The sequence below is a fragment of the Rhincodon typus genome, chromosome 18 (assembly GCF_021869965.1).
Source record: "Rhincodon typus isolate 14 chromosome 18, sRhiTyp1.1, whole genome shotgun sequence".
NCBI lineage: Eukaryota > Metazoa > Chordata > Chondrichthyes > Orectolobiformes > Rhincodontidae > Rhincodon > Rhincodon typus.
In genome coordinates this window covers 53,376,944-53,400,503 of record NC_063349.1, presented here as the reverse complement: position 1 = coordinate 53,400,503, position 23,560 = coordinate 53,376,944, and the positions used below count along the sequence as shown (strand labels likewise).

General features: G+C 39.6%; 1 protein-coding gene across 1 annotated transcript in view; it reads left to right on the top strand.

The window, feature by feature from the left end:
• Window positions 1-23,560, top strand: part of arid2 (AT rich interactive domain 2 (ARID, RFX-like)) — a 138,758-nt gene that overhangs the window by 47,751 nt on the left and 67,447 nt on the right. Inside the window, exons 5-7 of the mRNA XM_048607954.1 lie at window positions 6,190-6,323; window positions 16,911-17,129; window positions 22,153-22,220. Of these exons, the coding sequence (XP_048463911.1) occupies window positions 6,190-6,323; window positions 16,911-17,129; window positions 22,153-22,220 (421 nt within the window). The remainder of the gene's footprint in view (window positions 1-6,189; window positions 6,324-16,910; window positions 17,130-22,152; window positions 22,221-23,560) is intronic.

Below are 23,560 nucleotides of genomic sequence, written 5' to 3'. Positions count from 1 at the left end.
GAAGAAGGGTCCATTTCTGAAGAAGGGTCCATTTCTGAAGAAGGGTCTAGGCCCGAAACGTCAGCCTTCCTGCTCCTCCTGATGCTGCTTGGCCTGCTGTGTTCATCCAGCTCTACACGTTGTTATCTCAGATTCTCCAGCATCTGCAGTTCCTACTATCTCTGAAAGAATTTATTGTAAGTGTGATGTTGGAAGAATCAAAAGCCAGATGGAGAGAGACTCCAAATAATTACTGAAAAATGGATTCTGAGTATGAAACACAAAAAATGTTAGCATAGCTGTGCAGCAAGTAATTAAGGCAACAGGTGGAATTTTGGCCTTTATTGCTAAGGGTTTGGAGTTTAAAAGGAGTTTAAAAGAATTTTTATCACATTTGTCGACTTGCTCCACTTTAATTCATCCAATGTCATTCTTCTTTATTAGGTAATATTGTCTTTTCAGTTAGGCAAAATCAAAAGCACTAGAAACAAGAAAAAGAAATCGTTTTCAGAAAGTAGTAGTGCAGTTGCAACTTCCTGAGGGGAAATTGGGTTTTGGGTAAAAACTTTGGTTGAGGTCTTTTCTAAGTACCAAATATGTTAGCATGGACTATACAACAAAATGTTATGGTAACGTACTCTGTATGCGATGCTGATTGAATAGTTTGGTTAATGTAAGATCTCTCACAATGCTGCTTTAAGTAGATCTTTGTGAGTTTATGAAGATTAGGTTTAGTTCACTGTTAGCAGGTGAGAGGCTTAAAGATCCAGATGTTTCTCAAAGCCTGTAATGCTGAACGTTCTCCCGCTGAACTCCTCACAAAAGGGATTGTGTTAAGTTTGAGCCTCTCCATGTTGTATGTATTAACTGTGTAACAGTAGCCTGTAACTGGAAACTGGAAGAGCTAATGTTTTCAAAAATACTGCTTGGTGCTTGAGCTGGAGAAATTTTTACTGAAGTGCCAATCGTGAAAGCCAAATCTGCAAAATGATGGCGAACTCCGTTTTAACTGGGCAGTGATTTCAATTGGGAGACATTACTTCAAGCAGAAGAAATTTAATTTAAATGAAACAACACAAGATCAAGTATTGTTTGGACTTGATCTGATTTAATACTGTTTTCAATGTTTTTAGATTCTTTTACTCATTTACATAATAGAGAAAAAGAACTGAAAGAGTGCAAACAAATCTGTAATGAACAAGAAAAATCCAATTAAGCAATAAGGTTCCTGTTCAGAAATTTTGGTAGAGCCTCTTCTAACCTGTTGACACCGATGTCCAGCGAGTTAAGCTCGGTTAATCAAGTTCACCTATTCACAAGTGCATGTTCCATGATATACATCAGTTACCTCCATTTCAGATTATCACATTTAAAACACTGCCATTTGGAAGGGCAAAGAGGAGAGAGAGGATGATGGAGGTTTACATATTAAGAATGAGACATAGAGAAAACAATTGCTGATCATTTCAGCTTTTCCAATGCCATTGTGATGTTTTGCGCTTCAAAATGCGTGCACTTATCATTTAGATCTACTCTAGAGTTCTCCAATAATGAAGTAATATCTTTCTACAATAGGATGTGAGTAATGTGAACTGAGAGGTATAAGGTAACATTCTCCTTTCATTTAATAACCAACTTCATCCTGCTCTCTTGCCACAAGTTGAGGCCTACATAGATTGTTCACAGCATAACTTCCTATTTGACACTGCACTACTAATGCCATATTCTTTTCATTAACAACCACCTAACTCCAAAACATCATGTGTTTTTGTCACCTCAGCAGCTAAAATTCTCACCTATGCCTTTTATCTCTGGATGTGACTGTTCCAGTGGTCTTTATCACTCTGTTCACCCATTATTCCTGTGTTTAGTCCTGCATTGAGTCATAGAGTCGTACAGTAATACAGCATGGAAACAGGCCCTTTGGCCCAAACTGGTCCATGCTGACCATGGTGCCCATTCAGCTAGTTTCAATTGCCTGCATTTGGTCCATATCCCTCTAAACTCTTCCCATCCACGTACCTATCCATCTGTTTTTTGGATGCTGCTATTGTTCCTGCCTAAACCGCTTTCTCTGGCAGCCCATTCCATATACGCACCACTCTCTGCATGAAGAAGTCGCCCCTCAGGTCGGTCTTAAAATCTTTCCCTTCTCACCTTAAACCTATGCTCTCTAGTTTTCAATTCCTCATCCCTGAGGGAAAAAACTATATGCATTCATCCTATCTATGCCCCTCATGATTTTATGCACCTCATAAGGTCACCCTTTATTCTCCTATGTTCCAAGGAATAAAGTCCTATCCTGGCTAACCTCTCCCTATAACTGAGGCCTACTAGTCCTGGCAGCATCCTTGTAAATCATCTTTGCACACTTTCCAGTTTAACTATGTCTTTCCTACAACAGGGTGACCAAAATTGTACACAATATTCCAAGTGTGACTCACCAATGACTTATACAACTGTAACATAACATCCCAATTCCTCTGCTCAGTGCCTCAACTGATGAAGGACAGCATGCTAAATACCTTCTTCACCATCCTGTCCGCCTGTGATGCTGCTTTCTATGAACAATGCATTTGTACTCCTAGGTCCCTCTGTTCCACATACTCCTCAGGACCTTCTCATTTACTGTATATGTCATACTTTGGTTTGACTTTCCAAAGTGCAACACCTCACATTTATCTGTATTGAATTTCATTTGCCAATCCTCAGCCTACTTCCCTATCTGATCAATATCCCTCTGTAATTTTTGATATCCTTCCTCACTGTCAACATTACCTCCTAATTTTGTATTATCTGCAAACTTACTAATCATGCCTTGTACATTCACATCCAGATCATTTAGGTAAATAACAAAGGTGCCAACACTGACCCTTGTGCCACACCGCTAGTCGCAGGCCTCCAGTCCAAGAAACAACCTTCAAGCATCACCCTCTGCTTCCTACCATTGAGCCAATTTTTGAATCCAATTAGCTAGCTCTCCCTGGATTCCATGCAGTTAACTTTCATGACTAGCCTGCCATGCAGGACCTTGTCAAGGCCTTACTAAAGTCCATGTAGACAACATCCACTGCCCTACCCTCATCTTTCCTCTTGGTTACCTCTTCGAAAAACTGCAAAAGATTTGTCATTCTGCTATTGGTGGCTATATCAGCTTCTAAGCTCTGGATTCTCCGTTTTACCACATAACCAATAAAGGAATTAAGGGATACGGTGAGAACGCAGGTAAGTGGATCTGAGTCCATGAAAGGATCAGCCATGATCTTATTGAATGGCGGAGCAGGCTCAAGGGCCAGACGGCCTACTCCTGCTCCTAGTTCTTATGTTGTTATGTTCTAACGTTTTCACCTCTATAGCCGTTTTACTATTTCAACCTGTTTCTTTGTTTGTCTTAATATCTTAACCTCACTGGGCGATTTTGCTGGATGATACTCTCATGACATGCCTTGGAGTGTTTTTCTACTTTAAGGTACTTTATAATATCCAATTCCTAGTTGAGTGACAGGCAAATGACCGTTCATTTCCAAGTGAAGAAAGGCTTACCTCTGAATTTGAATGAAAGAGTCATCAACTTCTTGGGTATCAGTACTGACAAGAAGTTTAACCTATTTTTTCTAATCGGGTGTTATTACACACCTCCTGGAGCAGGTGAAGCTTGAAGCTGGGCCCCTCATTCCAGCGATAGGGATACGCCCCCTGTGTTACGAGGGCAAACTAGTAATATCAACAATGTGTCTACAATAGCAGCATTGATACTCCATAGGCTGCATTGAGTGGTTCACCTCAGAGTCTTCGTCAGTCAGACACAAAAGTCTGAACTGCTCATCATCAACTTGAATGGGTGAAACCGAACAATGTCATAGCGCTGTCATTTCAAAGCTGATATTTGCTTAGTGTTCTTGCTGTTGGAGTCAATATTCGTCACCTTGGTCACCAAAGCGCACTGTTCTGAAAGTGTACTGCATCAAATCACTAAGCTTCTTTGAGCAACATCTCTCATCCCTGAAGACTTCAATGCAGAGAAGGACTTAATTGTGATATCTTGGATGCCAGTGTCTCCCAATTCTCCATTAAAGTCATGTATTTTCCTGATTTGGCATGCATGGCCAGTCCATGCTACTGCAGCGTCTGTATACTCTAATTCCCTATCTTGGACTGTTTAGCACCTTCAACATCAGAGCATAAGAACACAGCCCAGCATCAGTTCTGTGCGTTACATAGGGATGGGCAGTAAATGTGGACTTGCCAAGGTCACCAATATCTTGAGACCAAATAACAAAATACTTGCAATGTGCGGAAAACAGATAATTTCAAAGATCCTTAATTCAAAAATACTTGATTATATTTTTTGCATCAAATATCTACATTGTGGTGTTTACTTAACCAATAATTTGCTTTGTGTAGTTAATGGAAAAAGCAGCTTTGAATTATCAGAGTAGACTATCCTTTTGTTATTGGGAATTCTGAATGTTTTTAGTTGACATTGAACACTTCAGAAGTTTTTCCAGTGAGCAAGTCTTAAAGCTGTATTATAAACTTTTGGAGCAACAAGTATCAAACAGAATTTAAAAAAAAAAAAAATTACTGGTAGTGCTCAGCAGATCTGACGGCATTTTTGGAGAGACCAACGAGTTAGTATTTTAGGTCATGACCTTTCATAAAACTCTGACCGTAAAATCGAAGTTTTTTTTTAAAATGTACATGTTCACACAACCAAAAGCTACTGTTTTGAGTTGAGATACTGTTTGAAGTTCAGAGTCAAATTATCCTAAATGTTGACCTGCAATTTATGGGATTCACAATGAATGGGAATAATGTTGCTTGAGTAGGTTCAGCAAAGTCCACTTAAAGGAATCACTTCTGCAGAGAATATTTGTGAGATCTGCTGTACTTAATTAAAAAAAAAATTCAAATAAACTTTATTACTTTCTAGTATAGAAGTTAAATATTAGGTGCTGAAAGGCATCCACCTGTTGGCAATAATGAATGCACGAGTGGATGTATTCATTTCCAAATGCTTAGCCAAAAGCATCTGCACTGACTTCTATTTTCAGACCAGCTTCAGGTATGATGGCAGTTTCCAGCAGGAAGATGTTCTTGTGTTTTTAAAATGACTGAATTTGTTACAAGCACTATGATCACTCCTGAATTTCCATTTTGGCCTGATATATATTATAATCTTTGCTCTTATTGTGTGCATATGTGAGGAAACTACAGCTTTCTTTATATTTTTTGGCTAATTTCTCTGTGCTGTGGCGAATTAAAGAATCATTGAGCAGGCTTCTTAATCAGATTGCAGTTTCTTTCTTGCATCCCTGTAAATAATGCAATTGATTGCTTAGGTTTCTCTAATTTTACTTGGGCTGTTAGATAGCTCCTTGTTTTGTTTTCAGTCTGATAATCAAATTAATGGTCTTGATCAGTTATTTCTTTAAGCTTGTTTTTTTTAAATATATAGGATTGTTAATTTAATTATAGTGAGAATATGAGAGAGAGAGAATCCATTGATTTATATATGGAGTTAAATAGAATTGCTAAGTTATTGAACTATTCTGAAATTTGTGAGCCATGTTCCTTGCATGATTTACAGTAGAATTTTAATTGAAAGGTATGCTTGTTCAGTTTACGCTCTTCACCTTGTAGCTGTGAAAAGTAATTATCTTCACACATCATTCATAGAATTTTTTAAATATAAGAACAATTGAATCAGTCAAGATTTAAAACTGTAAGTTGTTGTTTTATCTCCCTCCATGTATGTATCACTTAAAGCAAATTTTTGAAATATTCTTTTTACAAGTAATTGACCTCAACATAGATGTTTTATGATCCAGTCTTTTTTGAGAAATGTGTTTTGAATGCATAGAATCTGTATTACTAGTGGTTTCAAAATTTTGAAAGTGCTTATCTTCAGACACTGAACTTGTGGAGCAAGAAACTTTGTCAGTTCTGTTGAGAATTCGCTTTTGCTGTGTGTTCTATTTAGCAGTTGTAAAGCAAGTTATTCTGTTGGTTCAACACCAAAGAAAAATAATGTGTATGATAAATGACATATTGCATCAGATCAATTTAAAAATGCATTATTGGCAGCAAAAAAGATCATTGATTTCATAACTGGAAAATGTATTGCTTAGTCTTGTAGATCATTGTGAGCAAGGCTGAATAATCATGTTGTATACTACTATTGATGCATGGTACTTGATTTTATTCTAGTTACCTTGAAGCTTATGAGAAAGTACATCACTTTGGGGAAGATGATGACGAGGTTAGTTCAGGGAATCAACGGGGACCAGTTCCTGTAGGTGGAGTACCTTCTTCATACAGTTACCAGCAGCATATATTGTCAGGTAAGTAGTCATTACATTCTATTACTTGTCCAGTGAGTCTGCCAAAAATCTGAAATATGATGACTGTGACTGTCTATGTTCCAATTTAGAACATCATTGAAACTTTTTGGAAGCATATTTGAAGCTGGGGTAGAAGTTTTTGAACTGGTCATCCTTTGTATAGTTAAAATATTAAAATCAAAACAAAGAGAAATAGAATATTTCCAATTAAACTTCATGAAATTGAATTTTACTTTTTGTGGAGTTCCCATATCAGTTACAAAACGTAAAGAGCAAATGCTCAAGGAGCAATGATAAAATATTTTTATTAACCCAAGCTTTATCTTCTACAAGAAGGAAAAATACAGACTAATTATTTTGCAATGACAAGTAATGTATTAGTTTATTTGCACATCATCCTTCTGACTCTCGTTTTATACTACAAAGATTTGGATAAACATCAAGAGAACGGAATGGTGTCATTTGCCTATCTAAGCAGTTTTGACGTGATTTATCATAAGGCATTTTATTTCTGATAATTAGTCATTCAATATAATAGCACCAATAATTGTAGTTAGTTATACTTTTTTGGCAGTTCCTCTGACTTGTTTCCATTCTGGGCATAGTAGGAGGAGATGCGGGTGAAGATAGGTTTTACAATGGCTGAACAGTCTAATCCTTGCACTGCTGACTCTGCCACAAGTGGGGCAGGTAGTGGGTGGGATGCTCTGGATTTCGAATGGTCTTTCTGCTGCTTGTGGCTGACCTCCATATGCTCCATTTGGTGACATTCAAAGCGGATTGCATTTTTGCGCAACGTTTCCCTTCAGTTTGAGATTCCCATATGCTAGCATGTTGTATTTAATTAGGGAGGCTTTCAGACTGTCCTTGTAGCATTTCTGCTGACCTAGCAATGATTACCATTGCAGAACTTGGAGTACAGCATTCGTTGAGGGAATTTTGCGTTGGATACGCAGGCAACGTGGTCCCCCATCACAGCAGAGCTGGTCATGTATGACCAGTGCCTGAATACTGGGAATATCAGCCTGAGAGAGGATGCTGACATTTAATATGCCTATCCTGCTTGTGGAGTTACAGGATTTTGTGAAGGCAGCACTCTTGATTGATTTCCAGTGATTTGAGGTGTGTGCCGAATATGGTCCCTATTTCTGTTGTCTACAGGGTGGTGGGGACCATGACTGCTCTGATGAATATGAGCTTGGTTCTGGGTGTGAAGTCTCAGATCTTGAACCCTCTGTTCCTCGGGTGTCTAAAAGCTGCTCTGGTGCATTGGAGTCAATGTTGGATTTTATCAATGTCCGTTCTCACCAAGCGGAAGCTCTTGAGGTACGGGAAATGATGATTCACGTTGACTAGGGGCCAACTTTTTTTTTGTGGGGAGAGGTTGATGGTGGGAGTTGGGGGTGTTGTTGTATTATGGCAGGAGTGGGTTGGGAGAGGACCTTTTATTTTCTGGATGTTTAGTCTAGGGCCTGTTCTCTCTTTGGTGAATGCGGCGATGATGGTTTGTAGTTCCACTTAAAGTGTGCATGCACACAGCTGCATCATGCAGGTCAATGACAGAAGTTGGGGTGGTCTTGGTCAAAGGTTGAATAGCTTCCTGCTTGTCCTGCAGGTTGGCTGCACTCCAACAGGGGGATTGGAGGGTTCAAGGTCCTCATACAGATGAGGTAATGTTGTGCTGACGAAGATGGGGGGAAAAGTGTTGGTGTGATGATGCATCCCTGCTTGACCCAGTTTTCACTTGGTTCTGTGGTGGTTTTGTTAATGAGGATCATGGTTTGCATGTCATCATGAAGAAGATGAAGAATGGTGACAAATTTCTGCAGACAGCTTAATTTGAGGACAATGTTCCACAGTTGCTGTTGACAAAGAGTCAAAGGCTTTTGTGAGATCAAAGGTCATGTAGAGAAGTTGGTGCTGGCCATGAGCAGAAGGCTTTTTCTAACATTTATGCTGAAAATCATATCCATTGTCTTTTGTTGAGCGGAAGCCACATTAAGACTCAGGTGGAGCTGTTCAGCCCCTGAGAGGAGGCAGTTGGGGAGGATTCTCGTGATGAGCTTTCCTGTGGGAAAAGTCAGGAATTGCCTGTTGTTCATACAGTTGGACCTGCCTCTGCTCTTGAAGATGGTCACAATTACAGTGTGCCTGAGTTCTCCAGGCACACTCCCTTCCTTCCAGGCACACTCCCTTCCTTCCAGACAAGGGCGTTGAGGTCATGGATTTGTATTAAAAGTGTCTTTGCCATATTTTGATATTTAAGCAGGAATTGGATTCAAAGAGTCAGACAGCGCGGAACAGACCCTTCGGCCCAACATGTTCATGCTGTCCAAGTTTCCCAAACTAAACTAGTCAACTTGCCTCTGTTTGGAGCATACCCCTCTGAACCTTACCTATCCAAATGCTTTTTAAATGTTGTAACTGTACCTGCATCTACCACTTCCTCTGGCAGGTCATTTCACATATGAAATTTCACCCTCTGCATGAAAAAGGTGCCTTGCAGGCCACTTTTAATCTTTCCCCTCTCACCTTGAAAAATGCCCCTTAGTTTTGAATTCATCCATCCTAAGGAAAAGACCTTAGCTATTCACCTTATCTATGCATGTCATGATTTTATAAACCTCAATAAGGTCACCTCTCGACCTCCTACACTCCAGTGAAAAAAAGTCCCAGCCCATCCTTATAACTCAAACCCTCCAGTCCTGGCAACATTCTGGTGACTTAAGGTTCTTGCGAAGATTTGTAGCTTGCTATCTGGGTGAGGTTGTTGACTTGCTCGCCGAGCTGGCTGGTTGTAGTTCAGATGTTTTGTCGCCATGCTAGGTAACATCAGTGCGACCTCAGATGAAGGTATGTAGTTCTACTCTGCTTCGTATTTATATGAACTGGTCTGTTGAGGTGTTTTGTGTCATTTCTGGTTCCTTTTTGCAAGGGTTTGTATATGCGTTCAACCAATAAACATGTAGAATTAGACCATCAGAGGCTGCACTGATGATGTTACCTAGCATGGTGACGAAACGTCTGAACTACAACTAGCCAGCTCGACGAGCAAGTCAACAACCTCAACATTCTGGTGAATCTTTTATGAACCGTCTCCAATTTAATAATATCCTTCCTATAGTAGGGTGATCAGATCTGTATGCAGTACTCCAAAAGTGGCCTCACCAACATCCTGTACAATCTCAACATAATGTCCCAACTGCTTTACTTAAAGGTCTGAGCAATGAAGGCAAATGTGCAAAATGCTTCTTAACCACCCTGTCTACCTGTGATGCAACTTTCAAAGAACTATGTAGCTGAACTCCTAGGTCTTTCTGTTGGATAACACTACCAAGGGACTTACCGTTAACTGTATAAGTCCTGCCCTTGTGTTTTTTTTAACCAAAAATGCAATAGCTGACATTCATCCAAATTAAGCTCCCATCTGCCAAGCCTAAGCCCATGGCCCAATTGATCAAGATCCCCTTGTAATCTTAGATAACCTTCTTCACTTTATCTGTGCCAGAGACCTTATGGTGCTTCAGCTGTTGAATAGCCTTTCCAACTTGACAGTGAGTCGGATATGTGCTGAGATGGCGACGGGTAGTGTGTTGTGGAATGGTGTCGAGTGCGCTTGGGCAAACGCAGCATCTTGGTTGAGGATTTCCACGAAATGAACTTTCCAGTAGATATTGACTGCCTTTCTGTCATTGAGCAGCTCTGCTTTTGACCCTCCAGTGGAGTAGTCCCTGGGTACTCAGACCACAGTTGGCTTTGATTGTGCTGAAGAAGCCATGCACATCATGGTTGTTGGTTTGTTGCTGAGTCTCCTGTATTCTTTCCACCCACCATCTTTCTATATGGGTTCTTTGTTGCACCTCAGCCTTCAGCTGCCTGTAGACCTGTTTGCACTCACTGGAGTTTTGGTGGAGCTGCTAGTTCAGAGATATCTTACATTTGCAGTCTTGGAGAGCCTTGAGTTCCTGATTTTCTTTTCAAACCGGTCTAGGTGTTTCCTGTTTGAGAGGCCAGTCATCTCCATGCAGGTGCTGACTAGAGTGCTTTTAGGGTGGACCAGGCGCTTAGGCGTTCTGCAACTCTGGCACATTGCTCATCGCCAGGATGACTAAGAGATGATGGCTGAATAAGTTTTTCTTCTCCGGGTATGGCAACATTGAGTGTCCTGTGGTGAAACTTTTCTGCCTCTGCCGGTTTGGGGTCAGGTCAATGGAGATGGTAGCGTGGATTAATCAGTTTGTTGGTGCCTTGTTTGACCTAACACCTGAGGCAGCCTAGCTGCCTGACCTGACCGTGCTACATTCCAGTAGTCTTTAACTCTCAATCAATTATTACAGCAAAAATGAAAGTATATATACTGAAATTCTCTTGCAGTGATTTTATATAAAATTTGTGGAGACTAGCAAAGCACTACATTAATCCAAGCTTTCAGAAGGGCAGTTGGAGTAAAGGGAGAAAATAATTGACAAGACTATTTGGTGGAAAGAGAGCAACTAAATTCATGACTAGAAAAACTGCATATGGGGTCCATTGTCTTGTATTTTAAGTTCATGCAAACAACATAGAGCTTTATTGATTACCAGAAATTTACTTTCACTCATTTGTTTTAAAACTTGTCATCCACCATGTATCTTTTCATGCAGCAATGTAAAACCAAATAAAATTGGAATCAGTTTATTTATATTTAAACTCAAGTTGAGTTAACATATGCATTATCTGTGAGAAATTAATATTCTACAGCAGTATTTTTTCACAGCTGCAATTTGACCTTTTTGGTTAGACTAAAATTCAGCTTCAGCAACATATGCTATTTATGACTCAAACTACATTCACTAACGTAGTTGTTATTTCACAAACTCTGGCTAACATTATGCATGCAAACACGTCAGTGAATCAGTGAAAATTAACAGTTTAGATCAGTTAGTTAGATCACTTGTTTTTAAACAAGTCCCTGTAGTAAAAGGTTATTGCTGCTTCTTCAGTTTCAGTGGTAGTTTTGCAAGCTGTGGAATAGGGTGAGTTTGTTCAAACTGTAAAGATTTATCTTCATGGGTGTCTCTCAAGAGAAGAAATATTTGCATATTTCTCATTTTATATTGTGATTTTTAACATATTTAAAATTACAAAAAAAACAGAAGTTGCTGAAAAAGCTCAGAAGGTCTGGCAGCATCTGTGAAGAAAAATCAGAGTTAACGTTTCAGGTCGAGTGACCCTCCCTCAGAACTGATGGTAGCTAGGAAAATGTTGGTTTATATGCAGAAGGTAGGATGGGGAGGAAGTGGGTAAGGAGTAAATGATAGGTAGGGATAGAGCCCAAAGAGAGAGAAGAACAGTTGGTCAGACATAGGAGTTGGTAACAATCTGGCTAGGAGGGTGAACAGTTATTAATTGAGACTGTTAGCAGCTAACAATATTTAGCGTGTAATGGCAAGCTATGTGATAACAAGGCTTGGTGTGTGGGGTAAGGGGCTAAGACATGGGAGAGTTTAGGCCCTAAAATTAGTGAACTCAATATTGAGTATGGAGAGCTGCAGGGTCCCTAAGCAGAAAATGAGGCGTTAGTCTTCCAACCTGGGTTGATCTTCGCTGGAACACTACAACAAGCCTGAGATGGAGATGTTAGCCAGGGAACCGGATGGCGTGTTCAAGTGGCAGACACCGGAAGCTCGTTCTTTTTTGTGGGCAGAACCTGGATGTTCTGCGAAGTGGTCACCCAGTTTATGCTTCATTTCCCCAATGTAGAGCAGGTCATATTGTGAGCAATGAATGCAGTAAACTAGATTGTGGGGAGTGCAGGTGAAGTGTGTCTTTGGGGAGGTGTTGGGAATGAAAGAAGAGTGGACCAGGGTGTCCTGGAGGGAACGGTCCCTGTGGAAGACGGACAAGGGAAGGGAGGGGAAGGGGAAGGGAATATGTGTCTGGCGGTGGCATCTCGCTGGAGGTGGTGGAAATGGTGGCTGATGATCTTCTGGATGTGGATGCTGGTGGGATGGTAGGTAAAGACAAGGGGGAACCCTATCGCAATTGCAAGAGGGAAGAGAGAGGGTGAGGGCGGAAGTGCGGGAGATGCATCGGCCCCAGTTGAGGGCCTGTCGACAACGGTGCCAGTGAATCCTCTGTTGAGGAAGAAGCTGGATGATGTTTCAGAGGCTCCCTTGTTGAAGTTTGCCTCATCGGATCAAATGCGACGGAGACCAAGGAGCTAAGAGAATGGAATGGAGTCTTTACAGGAAGCAGAGTGTGAGGATGTATAGGTCTAGGTAGCTCTGGGAGTCGGTGGATTTATAATGGATATTAATGGCTAGTCTATCCCCAGAAATGGAAAGAGATATTGAGGAACGGAAGGGAGGAGTCAGAGATAAACCAGGTGAAAGTGTGAGCAGGGTGGAAATTGGAAGCGAAATCGATGAACGTTCCGAATTTTGGACAAGAGAGGGAAGCAGCACCAATGATATCATCGATATGTCAGAGAAAGAGTTGTATAGGAATAGGACTAAAGCAACAAGTGTTCTGTGTACCCCACGAAGAGACAGGCACAACTGCGGCCCTTGCGGGTACCTATGACCACCCCTCTGACCTGAAGAAAATGAGAGGAGTTAAAAGAGAAATTGTTGAGGGTGAGGACGAACTTGGCCAAGTGATGGGTGGGGACGGTTCAGGTCTTTGCTCCAGGAAGAAGCAGAGAGCCCTAGGATCCTCCTGGCGGGGAATGGACGTGTAAAGGGATTGCACGTCTGTGGTAAAGAGGAGGCGGCTGGAGCCTGCAAACTGAACATTTTGATTACAATTGCACTTTTGGTTTAGATATATAATATTACCATCCCTTTCACAGTAATTTTCTTCCTACCCACCTGTTGATACACATGAGTTTTTCAGCCTTATTGAGTAACCAAGTAAGGTTATTTCACAGAGAATGTACATTTGGCACATAATCAAGAATTAATTTTGGTACCAGGTGGAGTACTGGAGTAAACAGCTAAGCTATTGTGATAAGTATAAAGCACAGCTTTGACCAGGATCCCAGTCCATATCTGGCAGATGGTGATTTGTTCTCCATTAGAATTGCAGCTGAATTTTGGACCCTCCAAGCCAATTTTTTTTATCATTATTATATTTGTTTATTTATTACTGACGTATATATTATTTCCCCCAGCCAATTTTTAATATATGCATTCATTTATTTATTTATCTACTTATTATCAATTTTATATGTTCTTTATTTTCTTTCATCCATTCATGGAATTTGGTGTTGCTGGCTGGGCCAGCATTTATTGTCTATTCCTAAATGCACTTGAGAAGGTGGTGATGAGCTGCCCCCTTTTGATGCTGCAGTCCATTTGCTGTAGTTAGACTGCAATGCCAATAGGGAGGGAGTTCCAGGATTTTGACCCAGAGACCATGAAAAAGCAGCGATATATTTCCTAGTCAGGAAGCTTACTGACTTGAAGGAGAACATGCAGGTGGTGGTGTCCCCATGCTTCTTCCAAGTGTTATAGGTTTGAAAGTTGCTGTCCAAGAAGCCTTGGAGAATTTCTGTGATGCATCTTGTAGATGGTGCATTTTGCTGCTACTATGCAATGGTGGTGGAGGGAGTGATTGTTTGTGAATGTAATGATAGTCTGGTGGGGTGCTTTGTCCTGGATGGAGTCCAACTTGCATGTTGTTGGAAGTGCAATCATCCAGGCAAGTGAGGAATGGTCAGTCACACTTCTGACTTGTCTTATAGGTGGGCAGACTTTATGGAGCTGAGACTCACGGCAAGACTCCTCGCCTCTGACTTGCTCTTGTAGCCACAGTGCTTATATCTTGTTAGTTCAATGTTTGGTCAATGTTAGCCTCCAGGATGTTAATAGTGGGGGGATTCAGTGTTGACAATGCTATTGAATGTCAAGAGGTGATGGTTAGTTCTCTTTGGATATGATCATTGCCTGGTATTTGTGGCGCAAATGTTACCTGCCACTTATCTGCCCAAAACTGGATATTGCCCATGTCTTTCTGCTTTTGGAAATGGACAGCTTCAATATCTGAGGAGTCAGAAATAGTGATGAAAATTGTGCAGTCATGGTGAACATTCCTGCTTTGACCTTATGATGGAGGAAATAGTGAAGATGGTTTGGGAAAGATCACTACCTAGAGGAGCTCCTGCAACATTGTCCTGGAGCGGAGATGATTGCTCTAGTAGCCACAACCATCTTCCTTTGTGCCAGCTATGACTCACAAGTGGGGAGTTTTCTCCCTGATTCTCATTGATTCAAGTTCTGCTGGAGCTCCATGGTGCCACACTTGGTCAAAGTAGCCTTGATATTAAGGGTAGTCACTCTAGCCCCACATCTGAATTTCAGCTCGTTGTCCATTGCTGACCAAGAGCTTAGGAGCTGAGTGGCCCTGGTGGAACCCAAACTGAGCATCAAAGAGCAGGTTATTGCTAAGCCGGTCCTGTTTGGTAGCACTGTTGATGAAGCCTTCCTTCACTTTATTAATGATTGAAAATAGGATGATGCGTCAGTAATTAGTCAGGTTCAATTTGATCTTTGTGTACAGGACATAGCTGGGAAAAATTTCAACATTATTGGCTAGAGCCAGTTTCTAATAGTTTCATTTCAACAATTATAATTGATTATCTGAATTTGGAATCTATTTATTTGTAATGATAGTCATTTTTATACTTTGTCAATCTGGCCCTGAAAGATAGGTAATTTGGAGAACTCTGTATACTTTTAAAACTTTAACTTTTGTAATGACTGTGAATAGTGGGGCTCGATTTCTGGCAGACTGCGCTAGTGTGGTTTAACATGAAACGGAACCCTCTGAATTCACAGACTTTAATGATGCTTTCAGACAGTTCCAGACATAGAGAGGCATTGACTATTAGAATCTCTTTCCTAGGAAATTCCCATGGAGTCTGCTGTACTCGAATTCCACGTGATGCTGATGAGCAAATGTAGATTGGTCAGATTGTCAGCAGAGCAGCACAATATTCCAATGAGTTTGATTTATTGTTGTCAAGTCCCGCGATAGAGTGAGAAGTATTGTTTTGCATGCTATACATGCAGATCGTACCATACAAAGTGCATCAGGGTAGCAGAACAGAATGCAGTGTTCGGCACAGAGGATGCAAGGAGAGAGATCAGAATTAATATTTGAGAGGTCCGTTCAAAAGTCTGATAGCAGTGGGGAGGAAGCTGTTCTTGAATCCGTTCGTACGTGCATTCAAACTTTTATATTTTCTACCTACCGGAAGAAGGTGGGAGAGAGTATAACTGGGTGGGAGGAGTCTTTTGATGATGTTGGTTGCTTTTTTCTGAGGTAGCGGGAAGTGTAGATGGAGTCAGTGGATGAAAAGCAGGTCTGTGTGATAGATTGTGACGCTGAGCTAGTCATTCTTTTTTACCCAATAATCTATATATGGATTTTTTGTTATTTATTGTATCTGTACCTGGCTATTGTACACACAACAGTGAAACCTGCTGCAGTTCAAGTTGTCTGTCAAGTTTGAAACCTGTGAATGGACTTGTGAATGTGAATGCATTGGAAGCAATTCACCAGGCTAATGATGATCAGGTTGTATCAAAAGGAAAATTTGGACAGACAGAGCATGGAGTTCAGAAGAGTGAGATTGACTTGATTTTGAAAAATGAACACATTTACCATTGGTTCACTCATGTCCTTTAGGGCAGGAAACTACCATCCTTACCTGGTCTGACCTACATGTGACTCCAGACCCACAGCAATGTGGTTAACTCATAACTGCCCTCTGGGCAATTAGGTAGGGGCAACAAATACTGGCCTAGTCAGCAACATCCTCATCCCATGAATGATTAAAGAAACAAAAACAGGGTGGATGTGGAGAGGATGTCTCCTTTTATGGGAGAATCTGGAACCTGGGATAATTGTTTAAATCAGGACTCCCTTATTTAAAACAGACTAGGCAAGCTTATTTCTCTGAGGTTTGAGCATCTTTGTAACTCTCCTCCCTGAAAAGGTAGTGGAAGCAGAGTCCTTAAATATACTTAAGGCAAATTTAAATAGATTTAAGCAAGCAGGTGAAAGGTTATCAGGCTAGGCCAGAATGAGATTTGATGTTATGATCAGGTCAGCCATGATCTTATTGAATGGTGGAGCAGGATTGGGGGTTGGATGTCCTGTTCCTGCTCTTCGTTCATATGTTCATGTGAAATGAAGTGTCGTTGATCAAATTGTAAACCTTTTGTTTTTTACGTGACAGATGTGTGGTTGGATAAGTTATAAAACTAGTTCTGGTTTAGTGCGTGGTTGAGCTCTTTTTGTATTTGAATTTGTATTTATCGATACTATTAATTTCATGTGATGCACCATGTTCTTCAGTTAGGACATGATATGAAATGCATTTTTATTCAATATAACATTTTGTGACTGAAATATATTTAAAAACTGGTAGAAATAATTGACAGATTTAAAGAAATTAATGTCATGCATCTTCACCCTCAGAGAAAGCATAGGATACTTTATATTTTTCATGTTTATAGAACAGTGTTTGCATGTGTTTTTCTTTTGATAGTTCTGAAGAGAAATTTTGCTTAGGCTAAATTGTTTCCTTTTCTCTTTTAGATTATATTCGACAAAGCTATGGACTTAATACGGAGTTTGTCACACTTAGTGACTACAATAAATTGGTTCTTTCCCTTATGTCTGGACTCCCTAATGAAGTGGATTTTGCAATTAATGTTTGCACTCTTCTCTCAAATGGGAATAAGCACATCATGCAACTTGAAAAGGACCCCAGAATCACCACCGTTTTACTTGCGCATGCTGGAGTTTTTGATGACAGTAAGTTATACTGCTAAATGTTAATCTATGTTGACAATATTTGCCAAGTTATTAACTGTTTCACTTTCAGCTACCGAACTTTAAATATTTTAGTTGACAATCAAAAGGTAGAGATCAGGTTATCCAAGTTCAGAATTTGTACTTCTGGGCTGGAATCAAATAAGTCAAATATTCCAGATTCAAAGTTTGCGAAGTATGCCATTTGATCCACTTAGTGTTCATGCACTCAATGTCTGCAAATATGTGCAAGTCTCGTTCTAAAACAGTTGATCTTTATAATTTACTCTTGTAACCAGCAACACACCTTGTTGGTAGGAAGTCAGAAAAATCACTCCAAGCCAGGTTATTGTGGTAGTTTTTAATGATCACTTTAACTTTTATTATGTTTTTATCAAAATATTGTGAAAATTATTTGTAAGGCCTATCACTGCCACCTTGGGGCAGTTAGAGCTGGAGAATAAATGCTGCTATTATCATGATGCCCACATTTTGGGAATGAACACATCTGTGAATTTTTTGTATCATTTAAATGTTTAGCAATGCTTTATATTTTTGTGTAGGTTACAGTACTGATGCATTCAAAAGCAATGCAAGGAGGTAGCAATATGGACTATTATACCTGAGAGTATAGAATTTTACGGTACAGTTCAGTAGTATAGAATTTTACAGTATGGAAGGAGGCCATTTGGCCCATCTGGTCTGTATCAGACAGTATGTCCAGCGCATTTTTGATATGAAGATTGGTGTTTTTGCGATTGGTGATGGGATCTAAGCTTTCTCATAAACAGGTGGCCACAATTTGTAACTATGGCACTTTAAACTGTTGCTGTCAAACAAAAACATTTACACAACTACTGTAGGCAATAGTCCAGCAAAATCAAAGGAATATTAATTTGCACATAAGCCTAGCTGAGATGCTAAGTGTGTTAGATTTTCTCCAGGATTCAAATGATTGGAAATCTGTTTGTCAGACTACATCAATGAAAATTCCATAAAGTTCTGTTAAATTGTGAAAGCAGTTTTTGGCGAGCAATCAAAGACCATCCATGCAGCCAGGAATCTATTCAGGGTGCATGTCTTTGCAAGAAGACATGGTTTCTTTCCAAACAGGAAGAGCTCCAGGCAGTCTATCACCCATTGGTTTATCTGATATAGCATTAAGTAAACATAGAAAATAGTTGTAGTAGTAAGCCATTCGACCCTTTGGGCCTGCACCACCAAGTAGCTGTCACATATTGAGAACCCCATTCTAAAAGAAGTAAATAACAGTTAATTTGAGTACATTTTGTCTGATGCTTCTGTATTTACAATGTAAAATTACATTGGCAAAAATATGACCAGTTGCAGAACGGATCCAACCACATTTATTTTTGGCAGCTTCTTTCATTACTGCTTTGCTCTTTGTTTTAGTATAATTAACAAATTGGTTTAGTGAGATGTAAAGATATAATTTATATGCTATACATATAACATAGTTGTGTTGATACAAGCATGCTTTTACATTCATTTGAATTGTATGTTCCTTTCAGAAAGTAATTTGTTGTAGATTAGAAATGAGCCTCAAAATACTGACTGCTTTGATGTCTTCTCTAATTCTGATATGGATGAGTTGCATTATGAAGGAGGTTTGGACAGAATTGGCTTGTATCTGCTGGAATTCAGAAGAAGAGTCTTGATTGAAAATTGAGGATCCTAAGTGGTCATTGACGGGGTGCATGTGGGAAGAATGTAAGGTTGTTTCCTGTTGCCATAGAATCTAGAACTTGGGAGTCAGTGCTTAAAAATAAGGGGTTGCTTATTCAGACAGACATGAGAATGTTTTTTGCTCTGAGGGCTGTAAATCCTTAGAATTTTTTTTTCTCAGAAGCCAGTGGAAGTAGAGCCTTTGAATTTCTTTTAAGGCCAAGGTAGACAGATAGCAAGTGGGTGAAAGGTTATCGGAAGATAGACGGGAATGTGGGGCGGGAGGGGCTGTGGATGGTGATGGTGATACTCTGCTTTCAGAAAAGTTTTTTTTGTGTTTTTAGCCTCCAACCTTTAAGGTTTTCACATGAATCTCTTTTTAAAAAAAAAAAAGTAGCTGAAATTTTGAAATAAATGAATAGGTAGGGCATTCTATTCAACTTTTTAAACCTCAATGATTCTTAAGGTAGAATTTTTCTTATTCACCTCTTTACTAAGCTTCTGTCAAGGAACATCTATACTTACCCTTTAGCAGAGATAAGTATCCTAGATTCTTTTACCCCTCTGTCCATTTTGAGGACTGGTACATTTATTTGCCTTTGGAAGTATTACAGACTTAGAAAAATGTAGCAGCTCCACTTTATTTAGTTCAATACTTTCGGATTTACTTTAGGATATCTACTGTTGATTCAAGCATTCGCTTGAATTTTTAATAGAATTAGCAAGTTCAATTTTTGGAATTGCTTTTATTACTTATTTTGTGAACTGATCTGCTTTTGTATGTACAAAATAAATTTACAGCCATGACGGGGGTTTGAAATAAAAACTACAACCGTGCTGATTCTCTATTTAAGTTATAGCTTCCAGTTTTCCACTGGTACCTAAGTGAACACTATCTGATTAGTTACTTTAGACATGACCTACACATTTCTAACCCATATTAGTTTTCTCTAATTAGCTCATATTTTGAGGTTGGTTGGCTCGCCGAGCTGGTTTGTTGTTTCGCAGATGTTTCGTTACCGTGCTTGGTAACATCCTTAGTTGCAGCCTCCGATGAAGCGTCGGGGTGTTTTCCCGCCTGGTTTTTAAACTCTGGGGTCCGTTGAGATGGATTTGCCTCACTTCTGGTTTTCCTTCGTAGTGGAATGTATATGGGGTCAGGTTCAACGTGTTTATTAATAGCATGCTTCATGGAGTGCCATGCTTCTGGGAATTCTCGTGCTTGTCTCTGCCTAGCCCGTCCCAGGATCTTGGTGTTTTCCCAGTTGAAGTCGTGGTTCTCCTTGTCCATGTGGATTGAGATGAGTGAGTATTGGTGATGCAAAGACTGGAAAGGACTGCCCTTCCACAAATCCAACCTAAACTGTGGATATGCTATGTAGACGACACCTTTGTCATCATTAAACGAACCAAATTAGAAGAGACACACAAACTTATAAACAACAGCCTCATCGGAATAAGATTCACCAGAGAGGAGGAGAAGAACAAACAGCTCCCATTCCTGGATGTCATGGTAGAGCGCAAGACAAGTGGGGAACTGCAAACAAAAGTACACCGAAAAGCCACACACACAGACCAGGTACTGAACATCAATAGTAACCATCCCAGCACACACAAACGAAGCTGCATGTGAACATTATTTAAAAGGTCAACAACACACTGCAGCAAAATGGAACTACGCCAAGAGGAGGAGGAATACCTCTTCCAAGTGTATAAGGATAATGGATATCTAAAGAACTGGGTCAGAAGATACCTACACGAACAGCATCAGAGAGATTCTACATGCCCTGACACACTCATCACACTACCCTACGTCAGGAACACGTCGGAACTCAGAGTGGCACGCAAGCCTACGGCAACTGCTCACCCGAACTGAAGACCCACTCCCGGCCATGGACAGGACCAATGTCATCTACAAAATCCCCTGCAGAGACTGTGAGAAACACTACATCGGACAAACAGGAAGGAAACTGACAACAAGACTACATGAACACCAACTGGCTACAAAAAGACACGAACCAATACTCACTCATCTCAATCCACATGGACAAGGAGAACCACGACTTTGACTGGGACAACACCAAGATCCTGGGACAGGCTAGGCAGAGACAAGCGCGAGAATTCCTGGAAGCATGGCACTCCACGAAGCATGCTATTAATAAACACGTTGAACCTGACCCCATATACATTCCACTACGAATGAAAACTGGAAGTGAGGCAAATCCATCTCAACGGACCCCAGAGTTTAAAAACCAGGCAGGAAAACACCCCGACGCTTCATCGGAGGCTGCACTAAGGATGTTACCAAGCACGGTAACGAAACATCTGCGAAACAACAAACTAGCTCGGCGAGCCAACCAACCTCAACACCCACAACCCGAGCTACAGATCTACTCCAAAACCTTAGAGCTCATATTTTCCCAAGTGTTCAGTCATTTTATTTTAATTATAATTTTGAGTAACTTCTCCACAACAGATGCTAGATGAAGAGATCTACACTTTTTTTGTTTTCTCCCTCATCTTGCTTAAACATTCACAAGCTACAGTCTGAAAGGAAAGATCCTGAATTGTGTGTTTTGGGAGATTATGCCTAATACAGAAAATAGACACTCGAGAAGCTATATCCAAATATTTAGCGGCTCGAAAGGTCAGTAACAAGCGCTATACCTTGTTATTGACCATAAAATTGCTGTTTCACTTCTTCTGTCTGACAATTAATTTATATTGTTTTGGTCCCCCTCAATTTACTCCAGATTTAATTATAAATTTACTTTTCTCATTATTTTATCCAATTTTTAGTGTGTGAAGAAAATTTTAAGTAATTGTAGTTCTGTTTTGGAGATTGAATTTTGCTGTATTGCCAAAAGTCGTCTTATGAAGATTTCCAAGCTCTTTACGCATGAATGATGATATGTTTTTTAAAAAACATTTGTGGTAGTCAACATTGCATACATGATAGTTCAGGCATGTTTTGGGTATGATTTCTGAATTTTTCTAGTTAATGTTGCAAGCAGTTCTTGAAAATAAGCAAGGTACTTGCTCATTAATTTCCAATCATTGGCCAAGAAAATATTATCAAAATTGTAATGGTCAAAGCATCACTATTCCATTAGCATAAATCTTACTCACACTTTTGAAAAAGGAGTACTGCTAATTGAAGAATGCACACACACATTTTTCTTAATGATTAGATTTTTGTGGAAAAAATATTAAGCTTGAGAGTTTGCCGTTAATATGCTAAAGCTGCAAACAATTAATGAATTTTTGAAGGCCCGTGTTAAACATTTTGATTATACTAGCTGTATTTTATGCTTATTTATCCTAATATGATTGTTTACAGATTTGGGTACCTTGTCTTCTGTATTTGGTGCAGAATGGAAAGAAAAAACAGGCAGAGATTTTGTTAAGGTAAAAAATATGATAGGTCGTATAGGTGCAATTTGATTTGTAATATTTTGATTCCAGTAACATATGCTATATTAGGTTGATTATAGATGTGCACCGGTCATCCTGAATGTAACTTTACGATTTCTGATTTGATGAATGGTGGCGATTCTTGTTACGTTTCTTGTGTTAACTGTAATCCTTTTGGACTGAAGAAATGACTCTCTACATAGTCATGTTGATTATACCATTCATTTTATTAACCACAATGGGACAATGGGACCAATGGACTGCTCGAGCCTCTCTTGTCATTTCAGTGAAGTTGCGACTGACTGACTGACTGTACCCTAACACCTTTCATCTGCCTTGGCTCTGTATTGAGCCTGAACTAGCAAGGATCTATTGACCTTCCATTTAAAATTTGTTAATTGATTTTAGTGTCTACTGCTTGTGAGAGTGAGTGTCAAACTTACAACTTCCTTTGTGTGAAAATATTTCCTACTTTCTCTCCTGCATGACCTGGCTTATGTTTTATAGTTACAGCGTATAGTCTTATCTTAGACCCCACTAATGGAAAGAAAATTCATTCTATCTTAAAATCCTAGTAACTGCCTTAAGTTGCCCCCTAGCTGCTTTTTAGCATCCCATTACCAGGGAATATAAGCCTATGGAATGTAATACTCCTCATAAATCTAGTCCTCGGTTAGTAACATTATGGTAAATGCATGTTACTCCTTCCAAAGCTACTATTGCCATTCTTATATAATGACTAAAACAGTTCATAGTATTCAAGATATGGTCTAACCAGCGGTTTGTATAGCTATGTAGAAAATTGTCTTCCTTTTTATATTCTAGTTGTCCAGTTCTTAAGGCTGGTGGTCAATTATGTGTTTTTTTTTAAATATGGTAAATGATTAAATACAATATTTTCATTTGCCTTCTGTTATTTTTGGAGCAAGAATTCTGAATTCTCCATATGGTAAATGATTAAATACAATATTTTCATTTGCCTTCTGTTATTTTTGGAGCAAGAATTCTGAATTCTCCAGAGTAATTAAACAATAAGCTGTTTTTCTTTATCCTCTCCTGCATAATGTAAAGGAGAAAAGATTAGAGATCATTGTACTGTTTGGAGAAACCCATTTGTATTGTGCTCAATGATTGAGCAAGACTTTCAACCTGATGCCTCATACAGCCAACATGAAGTAGCTGGAAGATATCAAATTTTGAATTTTATCCAGATTGTGTACTTTCCAGCTCCAAGACTTGTGCAAGGATAGATGAGAGATCACTGGATCTCTCTCAAATGAAAGTGAGGTAAGGTTATTTACTGCCACCTATTTTATTCAACAGGAGTCATTTCA